Genomic DNA, 21,828 nt, shown 5'->3' on the forward strand with positions numbered 1-21,828 from the left:
TGCGCTTGCGTGCACGCACAGAGCCTCAAACCCATGAACTCTAATTGGTTTGCCATGAGCCATATGATTATTTTTTTTTCTCTGTATTAAATACACTGGAGAATGTGTGTGTGTGTGTGTGTGTGTGTGTGTGTGTGTGTGAGAGACCCACATTACATGGCATTTTCAAAAAGCTGTGATTAATAAGACGTATACATTGCGGAATGTGTACCAGGGTGTGGACTCCACACTGGCTGTCCCATGAGGACACTGCCCCTGTTTTGACCATTAGAGGACCACTCCCTCTGGCTCTGCTCGCTGTCTTTACCACTTGCCTTACACTGCTAGTGTCCCTGTCGATGCCCTCCTTGAGTGCTTGAACGGGACACAGCCTGAAGAAGGGCGTGGTGAGTTGGAAGCCGGAGCACATGAAGTCCTTCGGATCTGGTCACACATCTTTCTTGAACTGCAGGGACAGAACTTTGTGTGTGTCGCTGTAATATCTAAAACAACAGGACCCAGGACTAATCCGTGTCCACATAGTGTATGTTCAACAAAAAGAGGTATTGACTGCAGAGGGACAAAAAGAAAGATGTTGAACACTTTTGTATTGATCAGCCATACAATGGGAATGGGGAGAAGCGAATGAGAAGCGGTCCTCTCGCACAGTGGAGCAACACTTTGAACTTTTTCAGCGGCACAGTGTTCACCTGCCATACACATGAAGTGCTGAACCTACTGTTTCTGCTGTCCCGCAGCCTAGTGTTTATAGGTCCGTTTTTTATCTTGTACTGTAGCTGCGGACACTCGCATTGTGTGTGTGGGGTGTCGGGGGGAGGCTCCCTGTTGATATCCACAGTGTTAAAGTGCTGGTCTCCAGAAGTGACCATCAGGCTGAACCCTCCAAATGCTGGACTGGAATACCGCGGTGCACTTTGTGTTCAGTGGGCAAGGCTCAGCTTGCAATGAAGCACGGTGACCGCAGTTATGACGGCTCTCACCCTTCGGCCAAATCGAGCCGTGCCTGCTGGAAATGCACCGCAGTTCCTTGTGGGCATCGATGGGCCCCAGATGAAGAGGAGTAGCTGGGCTATGAAATTACCCATAATTACGCTGTGATTGTTGTTTGCTGCTCCGCTCGGCACAGCGCATCACTCACACGGTTTGTTTTGTCACGCCACACCTGTCTGCCTTACGAGGAATAATTCCGCTAAATAAATCACATTATTCCACCGGCACTGTGTCTGTGGCGACGGGGAGGCGATGCGGGAGCTCGGGTAATAACTTTCAATTAGGGGACGGGGCACTCGCTGGGTTCTCCGTTAGGCTCCTCTTTCTCCATCCTGAGGGCTCATTTTTCTCTATTAATGTGAAAGCTGCTGGGTTTGGGGCCCGATGCAGAGGGACGTGTGTGACTTGGCATCTTTCTCGTTTGTCAGGGATATGGAGAAGGGCGCACTTCTCACCCGTTTTGTGCACTCTGTTCTAAATGTGTGTGACACACACACACTTGGCCCGTCTGGTGTGGATTGGGGAGGAGCAGAGATGTTCACAGTGTTTCTGCAGATCACAACGGTGTCATTTTCAATTGCAGGTTGAGGCTGATATGTGTATATGGTATCTGTCCTCACTGGTCCTTTGTGTCTGTCTCCCTGGTTGACAGTTACACCCAGAGACTGGCCCCAGGCAGGGTGGCACCAGGCTTACCATCACTGGGGAGAACCTGGGCCTCCAGTTCCGGGACATCCAGTCCGGGGTGCGCCTGGGCAAGGTTCTGTGCCACCCCATCGAGGAGGAGTACATCCGAGCCGAGCAGTGAGTTTCTGTGTGTACACCCTCACCCCCACTCCCCACCCTCCTTCCTGCACACCCTCCGGCTGTCTCGCTCCTCCTCTGCGGCTTCTCTCTCCTCTCCCTTTCATCTCTCCTCTCGGCAGGCAGGAATGAAAGAAATGTCAAGGTGCGATGCGCTGCAATCTGCCGTACATCTCCGAGATAAATCAAACTCAAACAGATCAAATGAAAAGTAACTGAAATGGGCGGATGGCAATCTCACAAGCTGTGTTGAATTAACCACTATGCAAATATCACATACCCTCGCTTTATCCCTGATGCTGAAAGGGAAAGACCATAAAAGCACTAAAAAATCACCCCGTGGACCAATTGGTGTGTCTCCCTCAGGGCTCTGGGGGTGAGTGTAGTTAGGGCGTAATGGGTGGAGGGCTGCTCATGCCTCCTTCCCCTTCCTGCACCATGCCATGTCCGCACCTCTCCCAGCCGCCCGTGTCCCTACAATTACGTAACGACCTCAGAACACAGAACAGTTAGGTCAACTGCTGCTCTGCATGGAAACATCTGGGTCATGACAGTGGACTGTTTCCATTGATGGAAGAGTACCTTCACTACGTCCCTGGTAAATATCAAGGGTCAGCCTCTGTCCAGAATGCGTGTAGAGGGAGCTGGAGTGGCCTGGTGATGGAAGAGGACACTGTTTAGGTCGTAGAGAAACCTCACACACTGTCCTCACTTTGACCGTCTCTGAAATTACCTAGACGGCTTTGTGTGTCATGCTCTTTCTAAGTCACGGCAGCTTTTGCTACAGTCATGTACACTAGAGTGTCAGGAAAAAAAAAAGGGTTTCAAAAAATGTTTTTCAAAGTCTTCACTGTTTTGTGTTACCCCCCCCCTTTTTTTTTTTTTTTTTTTTTAAATAAAATAGATGGGAGTCAAATTCCAACATAATCCAACAATTTTTAGTAGTCGCTCTAGTATGTGACCTGTGTGTCACTTGTGTGTACTAAGAATGCACCATATTGTCACACACTATGTCAATTTACTGAGCGAATGCACAGTCCACAGAATCGCCACTGTTCATGGAGATTCCAAGAGTTTTCAGAATGCATGTGGCAGTGAGATGAGTGGGGAACTCAAGTAACATCAATGTAGATTCCAGCCAGTTGCCCCTCTGGTCACAAGTGTCATGCAGACAATACGTGAAATGTGATAACAGACTGTCCCTTAGAAATGCTCTGTATAAGTAGAAATCTCTGGTATATTTGTAAGATATTTGTATTTTTCTACATATGGGTGTCTGAATAAAAGTACACTTGGCCTGAGGAAAAAAAATTAAACTTCATTTTAATATTATTACAGTCCTGCCCCCCAGGCACAGGCATGTTGCTAGTAGAAATTAAACCTAGATGAGATACATAGAGCAAGCCTTCTTGGTTCAGATAAGTCAACATCATCTTCAAGATTACCAGTAGGGTTTTTAACTAATGAATGGGCTGTGGTAGGTCAATAAACTAATGAATGGAACAGTATGGATGGTAGAAGGTTCAGCAGTGAGCTAGACATTTTTGTACAAACCTCCCATCATCAAATGAAACCATTTCAGGGGGTGAAACCTCACAAACAAGCAAATACTTCTCTCCATATCCTTCAGCGGCACCCTGCCATCTACGAAGACTTGTAATGCTCCTACAGGAGTCGTCCAGGTGCACAGGGTGACAGATAAGTCAGGGAGGCTATTAATTTATGATCGCAAAGCCACTGCCAGATATTTGCCACCAGCAGAGCCTTCTGTGGTGAGGACTAAAGAGCTTGAGTGGAAACGAATGTGTTCTACAACCTGCAAACAGATGCTTGGTCTGAGTCGAGGAGGAGAGGAATGCGTAGGACTGGGCCCTCCCACCCACAGGAAGGTAGTAACTGAGTCCACAGGCAGGGGCCCCACCTGCGTGATGAATGGAAGCCAAGCATATCCAATTAATCACACACTCGCTGAGCTGCTGCGCCAGGTGCAGTGTAGGGTCGGCCTGATGGTGAATGGGTGGCGGAAGGGTCCCTCCTGTTTCCTTTAACCATCCCTCACCCGGATACCTCCATTTTGTCCATCCCCACACAGGATCGTGTGCCAGCTGGCCGATGCCACGGGGTACCGGGTGCAGGAGGCCCACGTGGAGGTGTGCGTGCGGGACTGCCAGCCGGACTACAGGGCTGTCTCACCCAAGGCCTTCACCTTTGTGGTAAGCAGCAGGTGGAGCCCTGGCTTCCCCATGACACACTTTTGGTGCGTATCAGGCATTTTTGTCCAGAACCACTGACGTGCAGCTCACAGCTTTTCATACATTTTTGTACGGTTGGATATTTTTACTGGAGCAATTTGGGACAGTTACCTTGCTCAAGGGTACTGCCGCAGAGTACACTGCTCTCTTGAGTCCACTTCCGGAACCAGTCCCTGTGCATAGTCCCAGCGTTTTGGGTAGACTCATGGGGCTGTTGAGTGATGCTGTGGGGTTGTTGTTCTGGGCTTACGGTATAACAAAAACTCTTTTTATGACCTCTAACAAAACAGTACCCAGTATAATAGCAGAAGTGAAAGTAAAAAAATGTCATATTGTGCTAAATGTAAATTGGTGTGAAAATGTGTTCAAACTACTTATGCATTCTCAGCAGTTAGCATAGTGTTTAGAACAGCAACCTTCAGATCTGAAGGTTGTGGGTTCAAATCCCACCTCTTACTCTAGTACCCTTGAGTCAGGTACTTAACCTGATCTGTTCCAGTAAAGATTACCCAGCTGTATAAATGTGTAAATAATTGTAATTATCTTTTCTCTGTAAGTTGCTTTGGACAAAAAGTGTCAGCTAAATGAGTAAATATCAATGTATTGCTGTAGCTCTGGAAATTGCAATAGGAGGGATGCAGACACTTATTTGGTTCTGACTCTTATCAGATATTCACAGGTCTGGTCTGGATGGGCTCAAGTGGTATCATTGTGGGTCAGCATGCTCTCCTGCTGTGCCTGCTAATGAGTGTCGTCACTAGTGCCTGGAAGCCAGACAGCCATGGGTGTGGGCTCACAGTCCCACCCTTAAACTGGGGCATCTTTTCAGCACCTGATTCAGGACATAATTCTCTGTTTTGTGAACCTCTGGTGATCCATACGGTTTACATCTGGCACTGTCCACAGACGCCGTTCTTCTTCCGGGTGCAGCCTGCCCAGGGCCCCCTCTCTGGGGGCACGAGGATCACCATTGAGGGCCACCACCTGAATGCAGGCAGTGCTGTGGCCATCAACATTGGCCTGAATGTCTGCCACTTTGAAAGGTGAGATTCTGCCGCCGTCTCACTGTCAATGTCCTGTCTGTAGAAGCAGCTGGTAGCATAGTGATAAGAGTGGCTGACTGTAGATCCAAAGGTCACAGGTTTGAATCCCACTTCAAGCTGTAGTACCCCTGAGCAACGTATGAGCCCTAAATTCCTCCAGTAGAATTACCCAGCTGTATAAACAGGTAAATAATGAAATCTCTTCATTAAAAAGCTATATGAGCTAAATTAATAAATGTAAATGTAACATATGTCTGATGTTAGAGTGCTCAGGGGGCACTCCGTTCACAAGTGCTCCTGACCTGGGATGGAATGGAAGGCTCTCATCTCGTGCTCAGACATCATGGGATTACAACAGACTTACCGTAGTGCCAAATTCCTTACAGGGGGAAGAGAGGCGAGGTTTCCCTCCCACTCACTGACTAATGTGTAGTTTTTCTTCTGGAGCATAGCCAGGACTCTAATTTGTCAAATATCCCTTTGTTTTGCTCTGTTTGTGTTTCCTCCCCATAGAATGTTGATGGATTGTTTTGACGTCGAAGAAAAAAGCCACATTGTTTATGCATTTAGCAAGCTGGTGATTACAGTGAAAAAACTGGTACTCCACACCAGGGAGGAAAGGCCTGGCATCACATTCAGGTCACATGGAAGTGTCTGTAATGGAATCCAGAAATATCCAGCATGACCTTGTTCCTCCTTCAGTGTAAACGGAGTGTTTCGAGCCCTGTGCCTCCGCCTGCAGGTGTGCTTTACCTGCAGAAGCTGAGGAGGTGGGGCAGGTGCGTCAGATTTGGCCCCCCCAAAGGTTGCTCCTGCTCAGCTTTGCTGATGGGCGCCCTGCAGCTGCCACTCGCCTCATGATGTGACACTCAATAACTCAATTTGAACTGTTCCTTATCACATTAGATGTGCGTTAGGTAATGGACGTGTGATTGCCATGTCTGCACATGTTGTCATGAGACATGTCTTTGTATTAGTCTGTGAAACGGTTGTGTCCCCATCCTACCTGACTGATAAGCGGCAGGGCCACACTCCACAGTGTTGATGTTAGCGTTGTCTGTTATCCTCAGGTGACTACAAACCACTGTTCTTTCTAAAATCCCCCAGCGGCTTTAATCATGATGTATTTACTTATTATATTTTTACTTTTACCTTTAAGGTAATTCATCAGCTTATCCCTGTCATGGTTCCTCTCCCTTGCTCTGTCGCTCTTCCTCGTCCTTTGTATTTGTGATAAACACCTTGTCAAAATATGTACAGTCATCAGAGAGTTTCCGAGACGGGTGTTGTGAAAAGGGTTCCCATGGAAACGGTGCGAGAGGAGCATCAGTAAACCTGTTTTATTTATTTATGAAACGTGTATCCTCTGTTGGAACCTAGGAGAGAGATGCTGTTGAATTACCCCATGCCAGCCTTCAGAGTAATCCGTTTGAAGACGATAATTGTAATTTTACATATTATGTCCTGTAGTCATGTTCACTGAGTGACAATAACCTTGATATATGAATCTGAGAGTTTGAGACGTCACACTCATTTTACAGTAAAGCTTCCATACAAGCACATGAAATACTGGAAGGTCTCAAAGGTTCGTTGAGGTATGGTTTCTTTTCTTCCATTTTGGTGACCTTGTAGAACTAGATGAGAATGGGGCAATGAGTCCTAAAGCCAAGGATGTGATGTACAGTGACCCAGCTCACCTCCAGGTTGACATGATTCTGTCGGCCATAGGGAATGCACATCAACCCATTGTTTCTCCATGTCTCTTTCCGCTCTGTGAACCACTCTGCTCCCAACGGAGGAGGCTTCAGAATGCCCTTCAGTCCACAGGACCAGACGATGGGAGCCAAAGCAATGACAGATTATATAATACAGCGCAATGATGCATCACTGCTTTTCACCAGTAGAGTTGGGCTGAAAGACAGTGATCGTGAAGGTGCTTTGGTTCACCAAGGGCTATGTCAGTTCCTGTTGTGTGTTCCTTCAGGAGGAACGCCAAGGAGATTGTGTGTGTCACTCCAGCTGGCCAGAGGCCGGGGGGCACACCAGTCATGGTGGACATCAACTGGGCAGAGCTGAGGAACCCTGAGGTCAAGTTCAACTATACAGAGGACCCCACCATCCTGAAGATTGATCCAGACTGGAGTATCGCCAGGTATAAACCCAATTGTGTGCCTATGTGCATGTGACTCTAACACCAGCCTAAACCCGTTCTCTTCACACGTTTACTTAACTCTAGAACTCTTACTCCCTAATAAATTCTTTCCCTATGATAAGACCTGAGAAGGCCTCCCAACCATGATACCAGCACCCTATGCTGACTGAAGCTGATGACTGCTTGCCATGATAGATGAGAGGTGCCTATGTGAACTGGGACATCAAGCTTTCATCTGCAGTGTTATTATTAGTTGTAAATTGACTTAAGTATTTTTTAATCTAGAATGCCCAGGAGAGGTGGGCAGCCACTGGCACTTGTACCTGAAGAGGGTTTTTCCCTCCCTTGCCTTTCGGTTGGGAGTCTTGTTCCTTTCCTCTCTGGCCAGTAGGCATACTTACAGCTTTAAATAACTGTATGGATAATGTAGTACTCTAGTATATAGCCAAATATGTTATTTGTTTGTCCAATCCTTTTGTTCATCGCTCTGTATCACTGCATGAGAAGAACACTCTATAAAAATAAATTGAATTGAAATACAGTGAACTCAAAGTTCTTTTTAAGATCATAGAGGGCCTTTTACATCCTGTAAGTGTGTTTAATCACAGGATTATTTAGAGAGGTTAACACATACATATTATTCCCTTTGATTTTAAACACGGAGGCTTTAAAGATGTTGCTGGTGACCAACCAAGAACTGGGCACCATGCCTCTCTCCAAGGTGTTCATGTGCTTCTTTTCTCTGTCTGAGAGCAGGGCTTTAGTACACCTGTGGGTCCTGCAGGCTTCGTTAGGGTGGTTCTTATTCAGAGAGGTGGTCCCGCCCTCGTGAGCGCACTCACTGCTCTGTGCCCTAGGACTCCAGTCTAACACTGGGAACCCTCCCAGGCTGGGTCCATCCGATTCTATTTGGAATCGTGAGTTCACCTGACCTTTCCAAGATGGCAGCGCGGTAGCACGCAGCGGCCACTTCGGGGTCCTTAAACATGGTGCATGTTACATGTTATCTACACCATTTGGTAAACTCTTACCAAGATGTGCATCGGAAGCACTGGTGCACATACCTATCATCACCAACTTCTGCTGAACATTGGAAAACAAAGCTCAGGAGGAGTAACAGATGGGCTTCGGGAAGAGCTACGCAACCTCGGGCTGCTATGCGCACCAAGTCCTAGGACCGCTGGATCGCCTGATGCCGCAGGCCAGGATAGAGGGAGCCGGAAACAGTGTGCGAGGAAGCGGAAGCGCAGTAAGCGAGCCGGCATTTGTGCTAGGCTAAAGGCTAACCCTAGCCGCCCTTCTCTGCCATCCATTCTCCTCTCCAATGTTCGCTCCCTCAACAGTAAACTAGACTTCCTCAGACTACAGCTAACTACCCTGCATGAAGTCAGAGACTATGTGGCAAGGCATTCAGGCTAGCACAGACTACAAAGCCAAATCACTTGTTTGTGACGGCGACTCCTCGCTTCCAGACGTGTTGAATGATTTCTACGCACGGTTCGAAGCACAGAACAACATGCCAGCAGGTAAGGCCACCCCAACTCTCACCAACCGAGTATTTTGTCTGTCTGCAGCAGATGTCAGGAAGACTCTTTCCAGAGTCAACCCACAGAAAACTACGGGTCCTGACAACATACCTGGCCGGGTACTCGGGGAATGTGCTCTTCAGCTTGCTGATGTCTTCATGAACATCTTCAACATTTCACTGAGCCAGGCAGTTGTTCCCGTGTGCTTCAAAACGACCACAGTCATCCCTCTGCCAAAGAAATCATCGGTGTCCTGTCTGAATGACTACTGATCAGTTGCACTCACGCCTATCATCATGAAGTGCTTCAAGTGGCTAGTCATGAAACGCATAAAGAGCGGTCTTCCCACCACACTGGACCCATTCCAGTATGCCTACCATCCCAACCGTTCAACAGAAGATGCCGTATCTGCTACCATCCACCTTCCCCTGACCCATTTGGACAAAAAGGACAACTATATAAGGATGCTGTTCATTCACTTCAGCATTCAACACAATCATCCCTCAGAAATTGATTACAAAGCTGAGCCTGCTGGGTCTGACTACCTTCCTCTGCAACTGGATCCTAGACTTTTTGACTGGGAGACCACAGTCCATCAGAATTGGCAACTCCACCTCCAGTTACCACCACACTGAACACCAGTGCTCCCCAGGACTGTGTGCTCAGTCCACTGCTGTTTACCCTACTGACTCATAACTGTGCTGCAAAGTCCAGTTCAAATCATATCATCAAGTTTGCTGACAACATTCCAGTTGTGGGCCTCATCAGCAACAATGATGAGTCAGCATATAAAGAGGTGGTGAACCAGCTTGCAGAATGGTGTAAAGACAACAATCTATCTTTAAATGTTGATAAGACTAAAGAGATAATTGTTGACTTCAGGAGGGGCCCGAGTAGACCACCCACCTCTGCGCATCGATGGAACAAGTGTGGAGAGAGTCAAAAGTTCCAAGTTTCTTGGTGTGCACGACAGAGGACCTCTCTTGGACCCTGAACACCACCTGCCTAGCCAAGAAGGCCCAGCAGCGTCTCCATTTCTTACGGAGGCTGAAGAGAGCCAAACTCCCCCCTCCCATCCTCACTGCTTTCTACAGAGGGACGATAGAGAGCGTCTTGACCAGCTGTCTCACCGTGTGGTACGGGAACTGCACAGTCTCCGACCGCAAGACCCTACAGCGATTGGTAAGAACAGCTGAAAAGATCATCGGAGTTCCTCTTCCCGCCATCGACTCCACATACAAAAACTGCTGCATCCGCAAGGCCACCAGCATTGTGGATGACCCCTCTCATAGACTCTTTGCCCTGTTGCCATCTGGCAGGAGGTACAGGAGCATCCGCGCTACCACCAGCAGACTCCACAACAGTTTTTCCCTGAGGCAGTCAGACTACTCAACACCCAACTGCCTCCCAACGCTCACCTGGCACCGTTGAACAATTAACTCAGCACTACACTACACCACAACTGCCTACAGCTCGCAGCCATACCTGTGTCCACGTCCTGTCCTATGTATTTATTTATTGTCTGGTGCTGTTCTGTGTTGGGCCATGCTCTCCGAAGGAACGACATTTCATTCCACTATACAAAAGCTGTATAAAGGAATGACAATAAAAACAACTTGAACTTGAACCTGGAAGCCCTTATGAGAGCCTTCACCTAGTCTCACTGTACAGGACTCCAGGACCAGAAAGGGGATTGAATTTCAGAAGAGGGAAATGGAGAGAAAAAAGAGGAGCCTGGAAGGTCACCCATCTATGACTGTGACATGGCACAACGAGACAAGCTGGTTTCCATCCTCACAAGCCTTTTTCTAAAATAACCACTCAGTTAGATGGTCCACACAGTGTGAATTGCCCCCCAGCTCCCCTGGTCCTAAAATAGGAAGCATTCAAGCAAGTACCCACAACGGTTTGTTTCCTCTCATGTCCTCTGCCTGGTCTCATGGTCTCGGTTTTCTTTTCCTGGTGGTGTCTGGATGCAGGGGAGGATGAGCAGGCAGCTTTGACTGAGTATTCTCCCCCCGGCCAGGGCAGGGTGCTCAACCGTACCACCCCCGGTCCACCCAGCAGTGGTAGCACATCACGTATGCGTGGAGCTCCCACTCAGCTGGGTTCCGTCCCCTCATCCTGATCTGACCTTCAGCGGACACTCACACATCCTGCTTGCAGTGTTCCTGCTCAGCCCCTTGACCACCACATAGCTGGGCCTCCCTCTTTATAGCCGCGAGGCTGGCAGGGCAAGCAGGAGATCTCAGAGAGCAGAACACTTCCCTTAATGTTCTCTACTACAGAATGATGGAATAATGAAATAGAATTAAATATTTTACTGCTTGCAGTACATCTTTCTTTTTACAGAGCAACTTTAGTGGACGGTGGAGCCTCGCAATTCCTGGTCTCGCGGGTGAAGTGCACCATGACCTGATTAACACACGATCAAAGGGATATGCATATTAATGTGCTCTGCTTGCACCAATATCTTCTCTCCCAAATTACTCTTTTTGGAACAGTGGATGAGGTACATTAAAACTTTCATTTGAGCAGATCTCTGCAAATCAGGGACAGGAAATTTTTTTGCCACTGAGATCCCGCAGTGCCCTCCTTTGTCCTTCACAGCGCTTTATTTCACCACAAAGTGCGGGGAAATAAAAAAGGGAAGCAGGTTCAGTAAGCCGCTTTGAAAAGCCCCAGAGGAGCCTTGTTGCAGGAAACGAGATCCACGCAGATAGTGGCCACGCGTACGGAAGCAAATCTGTTTTGAAAATCCTGTTGGTTATTCCCTGAAGCGTTACCTGAGTTAAAAGGGCTTTTAGAGGGGAAAAAAAACATGGGTGCTGGGACTCCACATAAATAACATTAACTGCTGAGGAGCCCGTGAAATGGACTGACTTCAGAGGCTGCCAGCAGCTGCCCAGGCGTGCAGTAAAACGGACTGGGCTTGCAGCAGAGGAGCAGCTCGGCAGAACTGCCAGGCCGCTGGAGCACTTGGTGGACCCCATCTGGACAGGTTCTCCTGTTGCATTTAGGAAAACTTGTTTTGGATGTTTCTACTGGAGCAGAATGTGTTTCTACACTAGTGTGTTGAATTTGGTTGTCCCCTCTTTTCCTCCCACAGTGGTGGGACCCTGCTGACTGTCAGCGGCACAAACCTAGCTACCATCAGGGAGCCCAAGATCCGTGCCAAGTTTGGTTCTGCAGAATCCTTCCACGTGAGTACAGCCATGTGCGGCAGCAAGGATGCAGGGTCCAGGCAGGAAGCGCAGTGTACTAGTGGTCATATAACTCGAGGCCCGCTTGTACATCTTAAGAAAAGACACTGAGTCGCCTAACCCCTTGCTAGATGCTTAACCTTTGAAATGTGAAGCGACAATAAATTACAGCTAGAACAAATCCCAGCACACTGTCAACCTTTGTCTCAGGTTACACCTGAAGTGCAATATTGAAGAGTATGTGTTTTTTTCCGTGCATTTGTACTTGCATGCGGTCTGGCTCTCATGCCGTTCAGCTGTACTGAGTCTCATTACTTCTGTCACGCAGTGACAGATGTAGCTGAATGAAAGGCGCTGGCTAGGTGGCTGAGCGCTGAATGCAGGCACAGCACCTGACGTGGCGTGTTCTTCCTATGGGCCGGCGGTGTTGACGGGGCTGGCGTGGGCAGCCGAGGTGGAAAGCTCTCTGGCAGAGGGTTGAATCAATTGCAGTTAATTCCAGCATCTGTTCGCAAGTCATGGAACAAAAGTGGTGCTAATTGCTTTTGATTAGTTGACATTTGAGAAAAATTAACTAGCAGCTTAGTAATGACAAATGCTGAAGAAGGGAAATAAATATCAGTGAAATGTCCAAATATGTGCTCATTTAGAGAGAGGGCTGGAGGAAAGTGCCAGCAGTGTCTTTTTCACAAAAGGGAGTATTTGGAGTATATTCAGCCCTCATACTGCAGTATCCTGTACTGTAAACAGAACTACTACTACAATGAGAAGACACACTTTTTGCCAGTACCTTACTTATTTTGTACAGTGGCGTTTTCACCAGTATGCAGTCATTTTATTTCCACAAAGAGTGTTTCACTCTGTACAGTGGCTCATATCACATTTTGTTTGGGCATGTGTTGTGTCCCTTGTTTTAAAACATTTCAGGACAGAGATATGCACACTTGATGTCTAAAACAAAGTGTTTTTGCCCCTGAGTGGTGTTAGTAATACTCTCTGCTTCCGGCGCAAAACCATATAAAACAATATGCTTCCTACTTCTATCACGCTGCGAGTCTCAACCAATTGTATCAGTTACAGCAAATCTACTGATATTCCAGATTCTATACTGTTGTTGTTGTTATTATTACTGCTACTATGGCACAGTATGTGCTTTATGAAGAAGACGGTGATCACTGATGTTGTAAACTATATTTGATAGCTCTGTCAGTTAGCTTTTAAAGGTCTTTTTCCATCTAGAATCCTCAGGAGGGGCAGGCAGTTACTGGCACTTTGACCCCCAGAGGTTATTTTTTTTCTCCCTCTCCTTTTGACTGGGAATTTTTAGTTTCCTTCTCTCTGTGGCCAGTTGACTTTCTTCTAGCTTTAGAACTTAATATACTGTAGTTATTGCAGTAATTTAATGTATAGCCAACCTTTTATTTGTGTTATGTCTCTGATCCTTTGTTCAGCTCTATCACTGTGTGAGAATAGGGCTCTATAAAAATATATTAAATTGCGTTGAATACTTCTTCATTATCATCGATATCCTTAAGCCAAATTATTAAAATGTCACCATCCAGCATGTACCCTGCCTCTTACTCTGTGCTTTCTGGGTAGTCTCTTTGGATAACTGGTTATTGATAAGGAATAAAAGAAAATGTATTTAAAAAAAAATTAAAAATCATAAAAGTAACAGCGAAAAGCTTGAAATAATTGTTAAAAATATACAATAAGTTTGTGCTATCATGGTCAAACTAGCAGTACCTTTTATTTTGGTATTTTCTTTGGAGCTGAACTCAATAGGTTTTGATCTTCATGACATATTGGTTTACTAGGTCTTTCCTCCTCGTCTGCAACCCCCCCCACACAGAGCTGCACGGTCCACAACAATACCATAATGATCTGCCTGGCGCCTTCAGTAGCTGCCTCCGAGAAGGGCTTCTCCGAGCTGGGTAGCAGCCCTGATGAGATCGGCTTCTACATGGACAATGTGCAGTCGGTGATGGTGGTCAATGAGACATTCAGCTACTACCCAGACCCCATCTTTGAGCCCCTCAGCTCCACTGGTGTCTTGGAGCTCAAGCCCAGCTCCCCACTCATCCTCAAGGTGGGCACCACATTGCATGACGCCCTTGTTCGTAAAGTCATCTCACATCCTGTTGTTGAACGTGTTATTAACTGCGATATTCTCTAATGGCTCATTAATGAACATGGACCTTGTTCATATAGTTGCATCACAGTTATCATCTGTGTGAAACACAGTGTTGTACATCCTCACTTGTGTGTGAGCGCTGTCTCCCGGCTCACTTCTAAAGGCACTAAACTGTTCTTTCATGACTCCCAGTCAATATTTATCTCTCAGGGTTGAGTCAGTATGCCAACAAGAAATATATAAACTGATGCTTCCTGACCATTTCACATTTTTCTGGTGCACCTGTTAATTTTATAATTGTTTTGAGCCATAAATGTGGATGTTTGTGTTTTTACCCTCCTCCTTGTCTTACCACCTAAATACTTTATTAAATGAAAAATTAATTTAAAAAAAAAAATGTAACACGTCCCTTTTGGTTGTCGAATTCCCCTGCACTACTTGTAAGTCTTGCACTTCAATAAGAATGTGGAGTTGAAGCTTCATCTGCACTCAATGTGTACGTTACATTTTCCATGCAGTTAATTTTTCATCACCAAACCTAGCTGGTTATGTAAAATTTAGTCAGCGCAAGAGACAAGTTTCTGTTTTCGGAGGTTATTTACCAGTCTAATTGGATCTCTTGGTCACACCATGTACAGAGGCTGCTCTGCGCAGGAGTGAACTGCTACTTAAAAATGCACATATTAAACATCCCCAGGCCTGGCTCGGCAGAAAGCCGCTGCGAGGTGGATCTTGAAAGTATAAATCCTGCCAGCATTCGCACTGGAGCAGTGCAGTGTGGGGAGTGGGGCAGCTCCCTCCATTTGCTTGCTCTAGATCCACACAAGCTAGAATGCTTTCTTTCCTTTCGTAAGTGAATGTGATAATTAAAAAAAAAAAAAAAAAGTTATGTATTTTTAAGAAGTACATTTATATTTGGATGACATTTTTCTCCAAAGCAACTTACAGTGCGAAGCTGCTTACAGTGATTTATCCATTTGTGCAACTGTGTAAGTGTTTTTTACTGGAACAACTCAGGGTAAGCGCCTTGCTCAAGGGTACTACTGTAAGGTGAGATTGGAACTTGGGACCTTTGAGGCCAGAAACGGCAGCTGTAACAACAAGAAGGTGACAACTCTTACAGGTCTTCATTGGTGGTTGTTGTTGTTATTATTGTTATTATTATTACTACTACTTTATGTGGGATAACAGAAATTCTGTGTTGCTGTGGATCTACATCCAGCAGCACATACTACAGCAGACTTGTTACATTTAATATTTCAGATTAGCAGGCTATGAATATTAATCATGGTTGTGAGTTTTATGCTCTATCATTGTGTGTGTGTGTGTGTGTGTGTGTATCTGTCTCTCGTTAAAGGGCCGAAACCTGATTCCCTCTGCCCCCGGAAACTCACGGCTGAACTACACGGTGCTCATTGGCGAGACCCCATGTGTGTTGACGCTGTCAGAGACCCAGCTGCTGTGCGAATGGCCCAACCTCACTGGACAACACAAAGTCACGGTGGGCGCTTCACCGTCCTTGTTCTCTGTGGCCTTCAGTTTGCATAATTTCACTTCACTCTTCCTTGTGCCCCTCTGATCACCCCCGCCCTGTTTCAGTTCTTTTAAGATTTATTCAGCATGCGTCTACAATAACATGCAGATATGCAGACAGACACGAGGAGGTGACATGTTCTTCTCGGGTTGTGGTCATTTCACTGGGAACACGTCCTGCCTGGCAAATGTGTGAGTGTGTCTCTGCGTCTCGTGGGTGTGATTTGATATCGCACATAAATTGTCAGGCTCCCTGAAAGAGTTTTTACAAACCAGTGACGGGAAGCAGAGTTTAAAGATAAAACTTTTCTTTTGTACTTGTGCAAGGCTGTTTTGTTCGTCTGTCGGCTGCGTTAAAAATAGACCTGTCTTTTCTCATTCCCAAGCTGTCTGCTCCCTCGCTGTGAGGGAACCCTAGAAGAAGGCCACAGATGTTTGTTCCCCCCTATGTAAAGTGACCTACATATGGAGCTCGATCTCCTTTCAGCGTGTCCCAGTGAGGCGCTGTGTCTGGAAGCCGAGCCCCCACCCCCCCGAATCACTCGCTCGCTGCAGAAGCCCCAAGTGCACAGCTGGGCTCTCTGCCCTTTCGCTCCCACCCTGCTCACCTCCCTGCGCTTCATCACTTTTTTGGGGTTTCTAGGGCTTCTTGCTCGTAGGGGATGTGGCACTGCAGGTGCCTCCCATCAGTCACTGCTGGGCAGTGGGGGGCGTAGCCTAGGACCAACCCGTTTCCCAGCTGCTCTGTGCAGCACTGGTATGCTGCCACTCTCGAGCACCATTTCTCCTGGCAGTCCAGCAGCACCACCTGAGCGACCCCCCGCTGCCTGTGTAATGAGGCAGACAATGGGCTTGCTGAGCCACGCTGGGAGCCTCCTGTAACCAATACGATTGCTTTGGCGTGTCGACACGAGTGCGGTCCACAATGAGCCTGTTTGTTTTCGCTTGGCTGTTTCACTTCACACAGCAGATCTGCCTCCCCGTCTCAGTCTGTGGCAGGAGGCAAACCTCTCTGCATTCTGGTCCGTGTCTCTGGCTGCAGGTCCGAGTGGGCGGGTTCGAGTACTCCCCTGGCACCCTACAGATCTACTCGGACAGCCTGCTCACGCTGCCCGCAATCATTGGCATCGGGGGCGGCGGCGGCCTGCTGCTGCTTGTCATCATTGCCGTGCTCATAGCTTACAAGCGCAAGTCACGTGATGCCGACCGTACGCTCAAGCGTCTGCAGCTGCAGATGGACAACCTGGAGTCCCGAGTAGCGCTGGAGTGTAAGGAAGGTACAACTGCCACCTGGTTCTTCTCTCTGTCCCTTTTCTCTCTCTCTCCCGCTACACTGTCTGCTTATTTTTGTCTCCTTTGTGCAATTTCTCCGGTTCTATACTCATCTCCACCTCATCCTTCTTTTTCTGACTCCATCCTTTTGCTCCTTCATGCCACTGGAGCACACTGGGTCAGCATCAGTGGTCCTCAAAGGAATGGAACTTTCTTCAGGTCTTGCTTGGTTTGCCTTGCTGAGCTGCCCCCGAATGTCCCCAAAGGCCTCCTGCAGTAAACCACCCATCTGTCAGCTCTGTGCCTGTGTACATGTGAAAGATGTGTGTCTGCCGCGGTTCCCCATCCGCTTGCCTCTGATGAACAGGAACAGGTTTGCTGAAGGTCTGGAATAAAATGTGCCGCAAGGCCTGATGAGCAGAGCAGCTGTGCACTCTCCACCTGTGCCATGCTTGAAGGACAGCTGTATGGCTGCTCGCACTGACAGAGCACCCCAGGGCCAGGCACAAGGACTGACCACTTGGCCATTGTCTCTGGCCGGGCCACTGCGGGTCATGACCTTGTCGCTCTTGTGCAAAATCATGGCCCTGATGCTAGGTGGGCAGTGGGGGGGTAGAGGAACTATTGAGTTTACTGATTCATCTGGATAGCAGGGGAGACATTGATATTTTAGGTTTTTCATTTCTTTTCTAAACTAATTCTGTCTAATTATGCAGTTATGAGTTTAGAATGCTCTACTCTTGGCAGCTGTCCATATCTGTATGCTGAGCCCACAGCAGAGCCAGCAGTGTGGGGCTGGGGAGGAGAATTTGGGATCTTCCTCCTTGTCTGGTTATGATGGACATTTGGGGGGAAAAGAGTTTGGGTCAGAGCATGTAAAATACAGTAATGGTATAATTAAAATACCCATTGGAGTACATCTGAACTGTGTGAGTGTTAGGGGGTGTCACAGCACAGGACTGTAGTATTGAGTGGCAGGTGAGGATTTGTGTGGAGGGAATGAGTTCGGAGCCTGTCTGTGATCCTTACCAAAGTGGACCCTGCTCTCCTTCATCCCATCCTTTTTCATCCACCTTTTGACTACTGTTCCAGGTCACACTTTGTGATAGAACATAACACTTTTTTTTTTAAATATAAACCCCCATTGCTCTGTCGCTCTGCTCAGAGCTATTGTCTTCTCCAAACAGCCGTGCTGTAGTAATAAATAATTCACTGTGTGCCTGAAATGAAGGTCTCTGCAAAAGGAGCCTCTTAGGAGTGTGGGCTGGGACCTGGTGACCCCCACAGACCCCATGACATTTCCACAAACCCAGCGTTTCCTCTGAAACCACATTAAACCCACGCATGGTGCTCCCCAGAGGCCGGCACCGGTAACAACAGCTGGGGGAGATTATGCATGAATCGCTGAAACTTTTATTAATTAATCATTCATGCAATTAATTGACTTTCCTTTTTATGAACTGCGCTGAAAGGGTAACCAGTGTGCTCCCGTCTCGGCATCTCTCTCCTTCAGAAACAAAATGAAGCAGAGGGATGTGGCGACAGTCACAGGGGCATGCTCCACCAATAATGCACAAGAGTCAATAAGAAAACACACCTATTCGCGGAGACCAATGAAGCAGGCGGCGGTGCCTCCGGTAGCATGCTTTGCCCTGGTCCCTCTGGACTGCGGGGTTCCAACATGGTGCCTCGGGACAGTTCTCACATCTTCTGCTCTTTGCAGGCAGTTCCTTGGGGGAAAACAAATCACGCTGACTTTCTGCCTTTTTCAGTTTCCATATATTGTGGTCATTTTTTTTCTTTTTTTTTTAAAAAAAAAAAAAAAAAAAAAACTTCCTCTGCTTGGGGAAAAAACTTTTTTTGGTGCCTCTTCTATCATCTGTAATTAACTTCAGCCTAATTTACATTTTCCCAGTAACACTGTTCCCTGCTCTTTTCTCTGAGTTCCTCTTTCATTTTGCTTGACACACCCAGCCTAAGACCAGTGCTGATGTTCTTCAGAACCTCTTGGTGATTGTGTGGTGCTTGTTCCTTTCTCTTAGCACAGATAGACAGGTGAGCTCCCGCTACCGTTGCTGACTGGACACCAATACCTATTAGTCCACTCTGTTGGTTGTCTTTGACAGCAGCACCTTTTGTGGTCATGGACCCAGCTGAAGCTGCTGTTCCTTTGAGTTTGCTGGCTTGAGGAACGTCTTGGCCTTCCTGTGCCACTGTTGGTGTGGAATGGAATGCTTGTTGGAATGAGTCCTTGAATCTTTGTCTGACAGCGTTTGCTGAGCTGCAAACTGACATCCACGAGTTGACGCAGGAGCTGGATGGTGCAGGCATCCCCTTCTTGGACTACAGGACCTACGCCATGAGAGTGCTCTTCCCCGGCATTGAAGACCATCCTGTGCTCAAGGAGATGGAGGTACTGGTCAGTAGATCGCAGCCACCACTGGGAGTTATATTTGTATTATTTTTGTATATGTTGTATTGTCATTTGTTCATTTAAGAAATGCTTTTCTCCAAAGCAATGTACAACTCAACTGAGTAAACCAAAGTGTATACACAGCATTATGCACTACAGCACAGCTCAGCACCGCTTAGCGTAGCGTAAACTGCAGCTTGACATAAGTTAATCTAGTTTCCCGAGGATTAGTGCTCAGCACACTGCGTTAGTGCACAGCACGGCCCTGCACTGTGCCACAGTATTTTAGCGAAGTGCCGTTTAACGGAAAACGAAGCGGGACATAAATATGAAGTGCCGTGGAATTCACTTAGCATTAGGGCAACAGAAGGCTGCTTAATAAAGTGTGGTACAACTCCAGAGCCCACGCTACACTGCGTAATTGAGAAATATGGGACGCCACAGTCCATGAAGCATAGCTGGCAGCAGGCAGCCGTATAATACAGGCATGCTGCACTGCAATGTCATGTCATCTGAGGGGGTGGTGACAAAGCAGGAGTGATTATTTATTTGTTACGTATGGGTGTGTCTCATATGAAATCCCCCCCCGTGCTTCGGCCGTCATCGCTCTGCTGCAGCGCACGGCTCCGTTTCTTATTTGTCTGCGAGATGGCGCTCTCCAAAGCAACTAGCGCTACAGCAACCTGTTCCCAGGGGGCCATGGAAATTTCATTTTGCTCTGGAAAGGAAAATTGAAGCACTTTATTAATCCATGTAGTAGGAAAGGGAGCTTTATCAAGTTATGGAATATGATTGTTGAATGCCTGTTTGACTCCAGCATTGAATTTGTGCTTGTGTTAGCACGAGATGGGGTGTTGGGGGTAGGAGTTGTGGGACAGAAAATGGTCCTACCCCTGTGTTTTGCACCGTCTTCATCGTACACGCTTGCAGAGCTGAGACCTACCAAAACAGAGCGGGAGCTGGGGGTGGAGCTTAATCAGAAGTGGCAGCTGCCAGTTTATGGAACAAACGTGTCCCGCAGCTTCCTCAACACTGAATTCCAGGCTTGTAGCTCCTGCCACCAGGGGCTTTACCTCCATCACCCTATTGTGTCTCCTGTCCCCTCCTTTGTTTCCTTCCGTTTCTGTCCTTTTGCTTCTTCCATGCTGTGATTCTGATACCGCCAGCAGTTCATCATCAGTTAAGTAATTCTCTTCTATTTCTGTATGAAGCTTCTTATCATGTGCAGGCAGAAACGGTGGTTTTGGACTAATTGACTGTACTTCGGAAATCACGTGTCCGTGTCTGTATTTCTGTCTGTTACTGAAATACACTTTTGTTCACAGAGTTCTGCGTCACTCTGGAGAAAAGCAATGTCTGCTAATTGAACAAATTTGAAAGTGAGGGACTTGACAACAGCAGCACTGTCTGTCTCTGTCCCACTGGACAGGTCCCAGAGACGAGGCTAGCAAACAGCCTCATGCACACTGGTGTGTTGCACATCACTTCGCTGGGTATTTATGACCCGCAGTAAATTAGGAAGCACAGTAAAGAACTGGTGAGAGCTAGAGCAGAGTGTTAGGGCAGTTTATTCAGAATCGCTATCTGTCGGCAAATCGGGGCAAGCTTTGACTTGGTGTACTTTTTTTAAAAAAAAAAAAGAAAAGGAAATAAATACTTTTCAGAAAAGTTTACTTGAAAGTTCTTAATTAGGGAGCCACTGTAAACGTAAAATGAAAACAGCCGTTAAAGAGTTAGTTACTCTTACAGGTCTCAGTGAAGAAACTGATTCTCGCCCAGAATTCATGAAGGTCTTTTCGTTTTATTGTCTTTGCAGTATTTATACCATGGTTCTATTTGGGCAGAGCTCTGCGCAGCTGTCCAATTTACTTTGAGCATGTTTCCCATACTCCCTGTGCCTCCTTACTGAGTGTCTGTCTTGCTGGCCCTCCCAGGTCCAAGCCAACGTGGAGAAGGCACTCACTCTGTTTGGGCAGCTTCTCAACAAGAAGCACTTCTTGCTCACCTTTATCCGCACTCTGGAGGCCCAGCGCTCTTTCTCGATGCGTGACCGCGGGAATGTAGCATCGCTCATCATGACAGCTCTGCAGGGCGAGATGGAGTACGCCACGGGGGTTCTCAAGCAGCTTCTGTCCGACCTCATCGACAAGAACCTGGAGAGCAAGAACCACCCTAAGCTGCTGCTGCGTCGGTGGGTGTCGAAGCGCCTCCTTGTTCAGGGGCTCTGAGCTGAACACGTGCTCCGCTCCCTGCCACTGTTGTAAGCGTCTCTGTCAGTTGACCCCCCCTCCCGCCCCACATATCTGCTGCGTGAGGTGGTGATGGGCAAAACCCTGCCGCTTTTTTTAGCGAGTTCACAGCCTCCTGTCACTGTCACAGAGGATTACGCTGATGAGTACACATACATTCACACGGACAGGCACACACACACACAGACACGCTCATAAACAAGCATAGCAGCACACCCACTGAAGCTGAGAGCAGGCAACGAGGGAGCTGGCAAATG

At 47.4% G+C, this 21,828-nt stretch overlaps 1 protein-coding gene across 3 annotated transcripts in view; it reads left to right on the plus strand.

Annotated features, from left to right (window-relative positions):
• The window catches only part of LOC108939320 (plexin-A1-like), a 163,160-nt gene that overhangs the window by 124,775 nt on the left and 16,557 nt on the right, over positions 1 to 21,828 (plus strand). For all 3 annotated transcript variants that reach the window (XR_001966501.2, XM_018760562.2, XM_018760563.2), the window contains exons 13-22: positions 1,643 to 1,794; positions 3,887 to 4,007; positions 4,953 to 5,089; positions 7,074 to 7,241; positions 11,877 to 11,970; positions 13,823 to 14,059; positions 15,462 to 15,605; positions 16,680 to 16,914; positions 19,180 to 19,322; positions 21,257 to 21,513. Coding sequence is in view for 2 of the 3 variants with exons in the window: in XM_018760562.2 (XP_018616078.2) it covers positions 1,643 to 1,794; positions 3,887 to 4,007; positions 4,953 to 5,089; positions 7,074 to 7,241; positions 11,877 to 11,970; positions 13,823 to 14,059; positions 15,462 to 15,605; positions 16,680 to 16,914; positions 19,180 to 19,322; positions 21,257 to 21,513 (1,688 nt within the window). In the remaining variant the exon portion in view is untranslated. The remainder of the gene's footprint in view (positions 1 to 1,642; positions 1,795 to 3,886; positions 4,008 to 4,952; positions 5,090 to 7,073; positions 7,242 to 11,876; positions 11,971 to 13,822; positions 14,060 to 15,461; positions 15,606 to 16,679; positions 16,915 to 19,179; positions 19,323 to 21,256; positions 21,514 to 21,828) is intronic.

Source organism: Scleropages formosus, chromosome 19, assembly GCF_900964775.1.
Source record: "Scleropages formosus chromosome 19, fSclFor1.1, whole genome shotgun sequence".
NCBI classification, from domain to species: Eukaryota; Metazoa; Chordata; class Actinopteri; order Osteoglossiformes; family Osteoglossidae; genus Scleropages; species Scleropages formosus.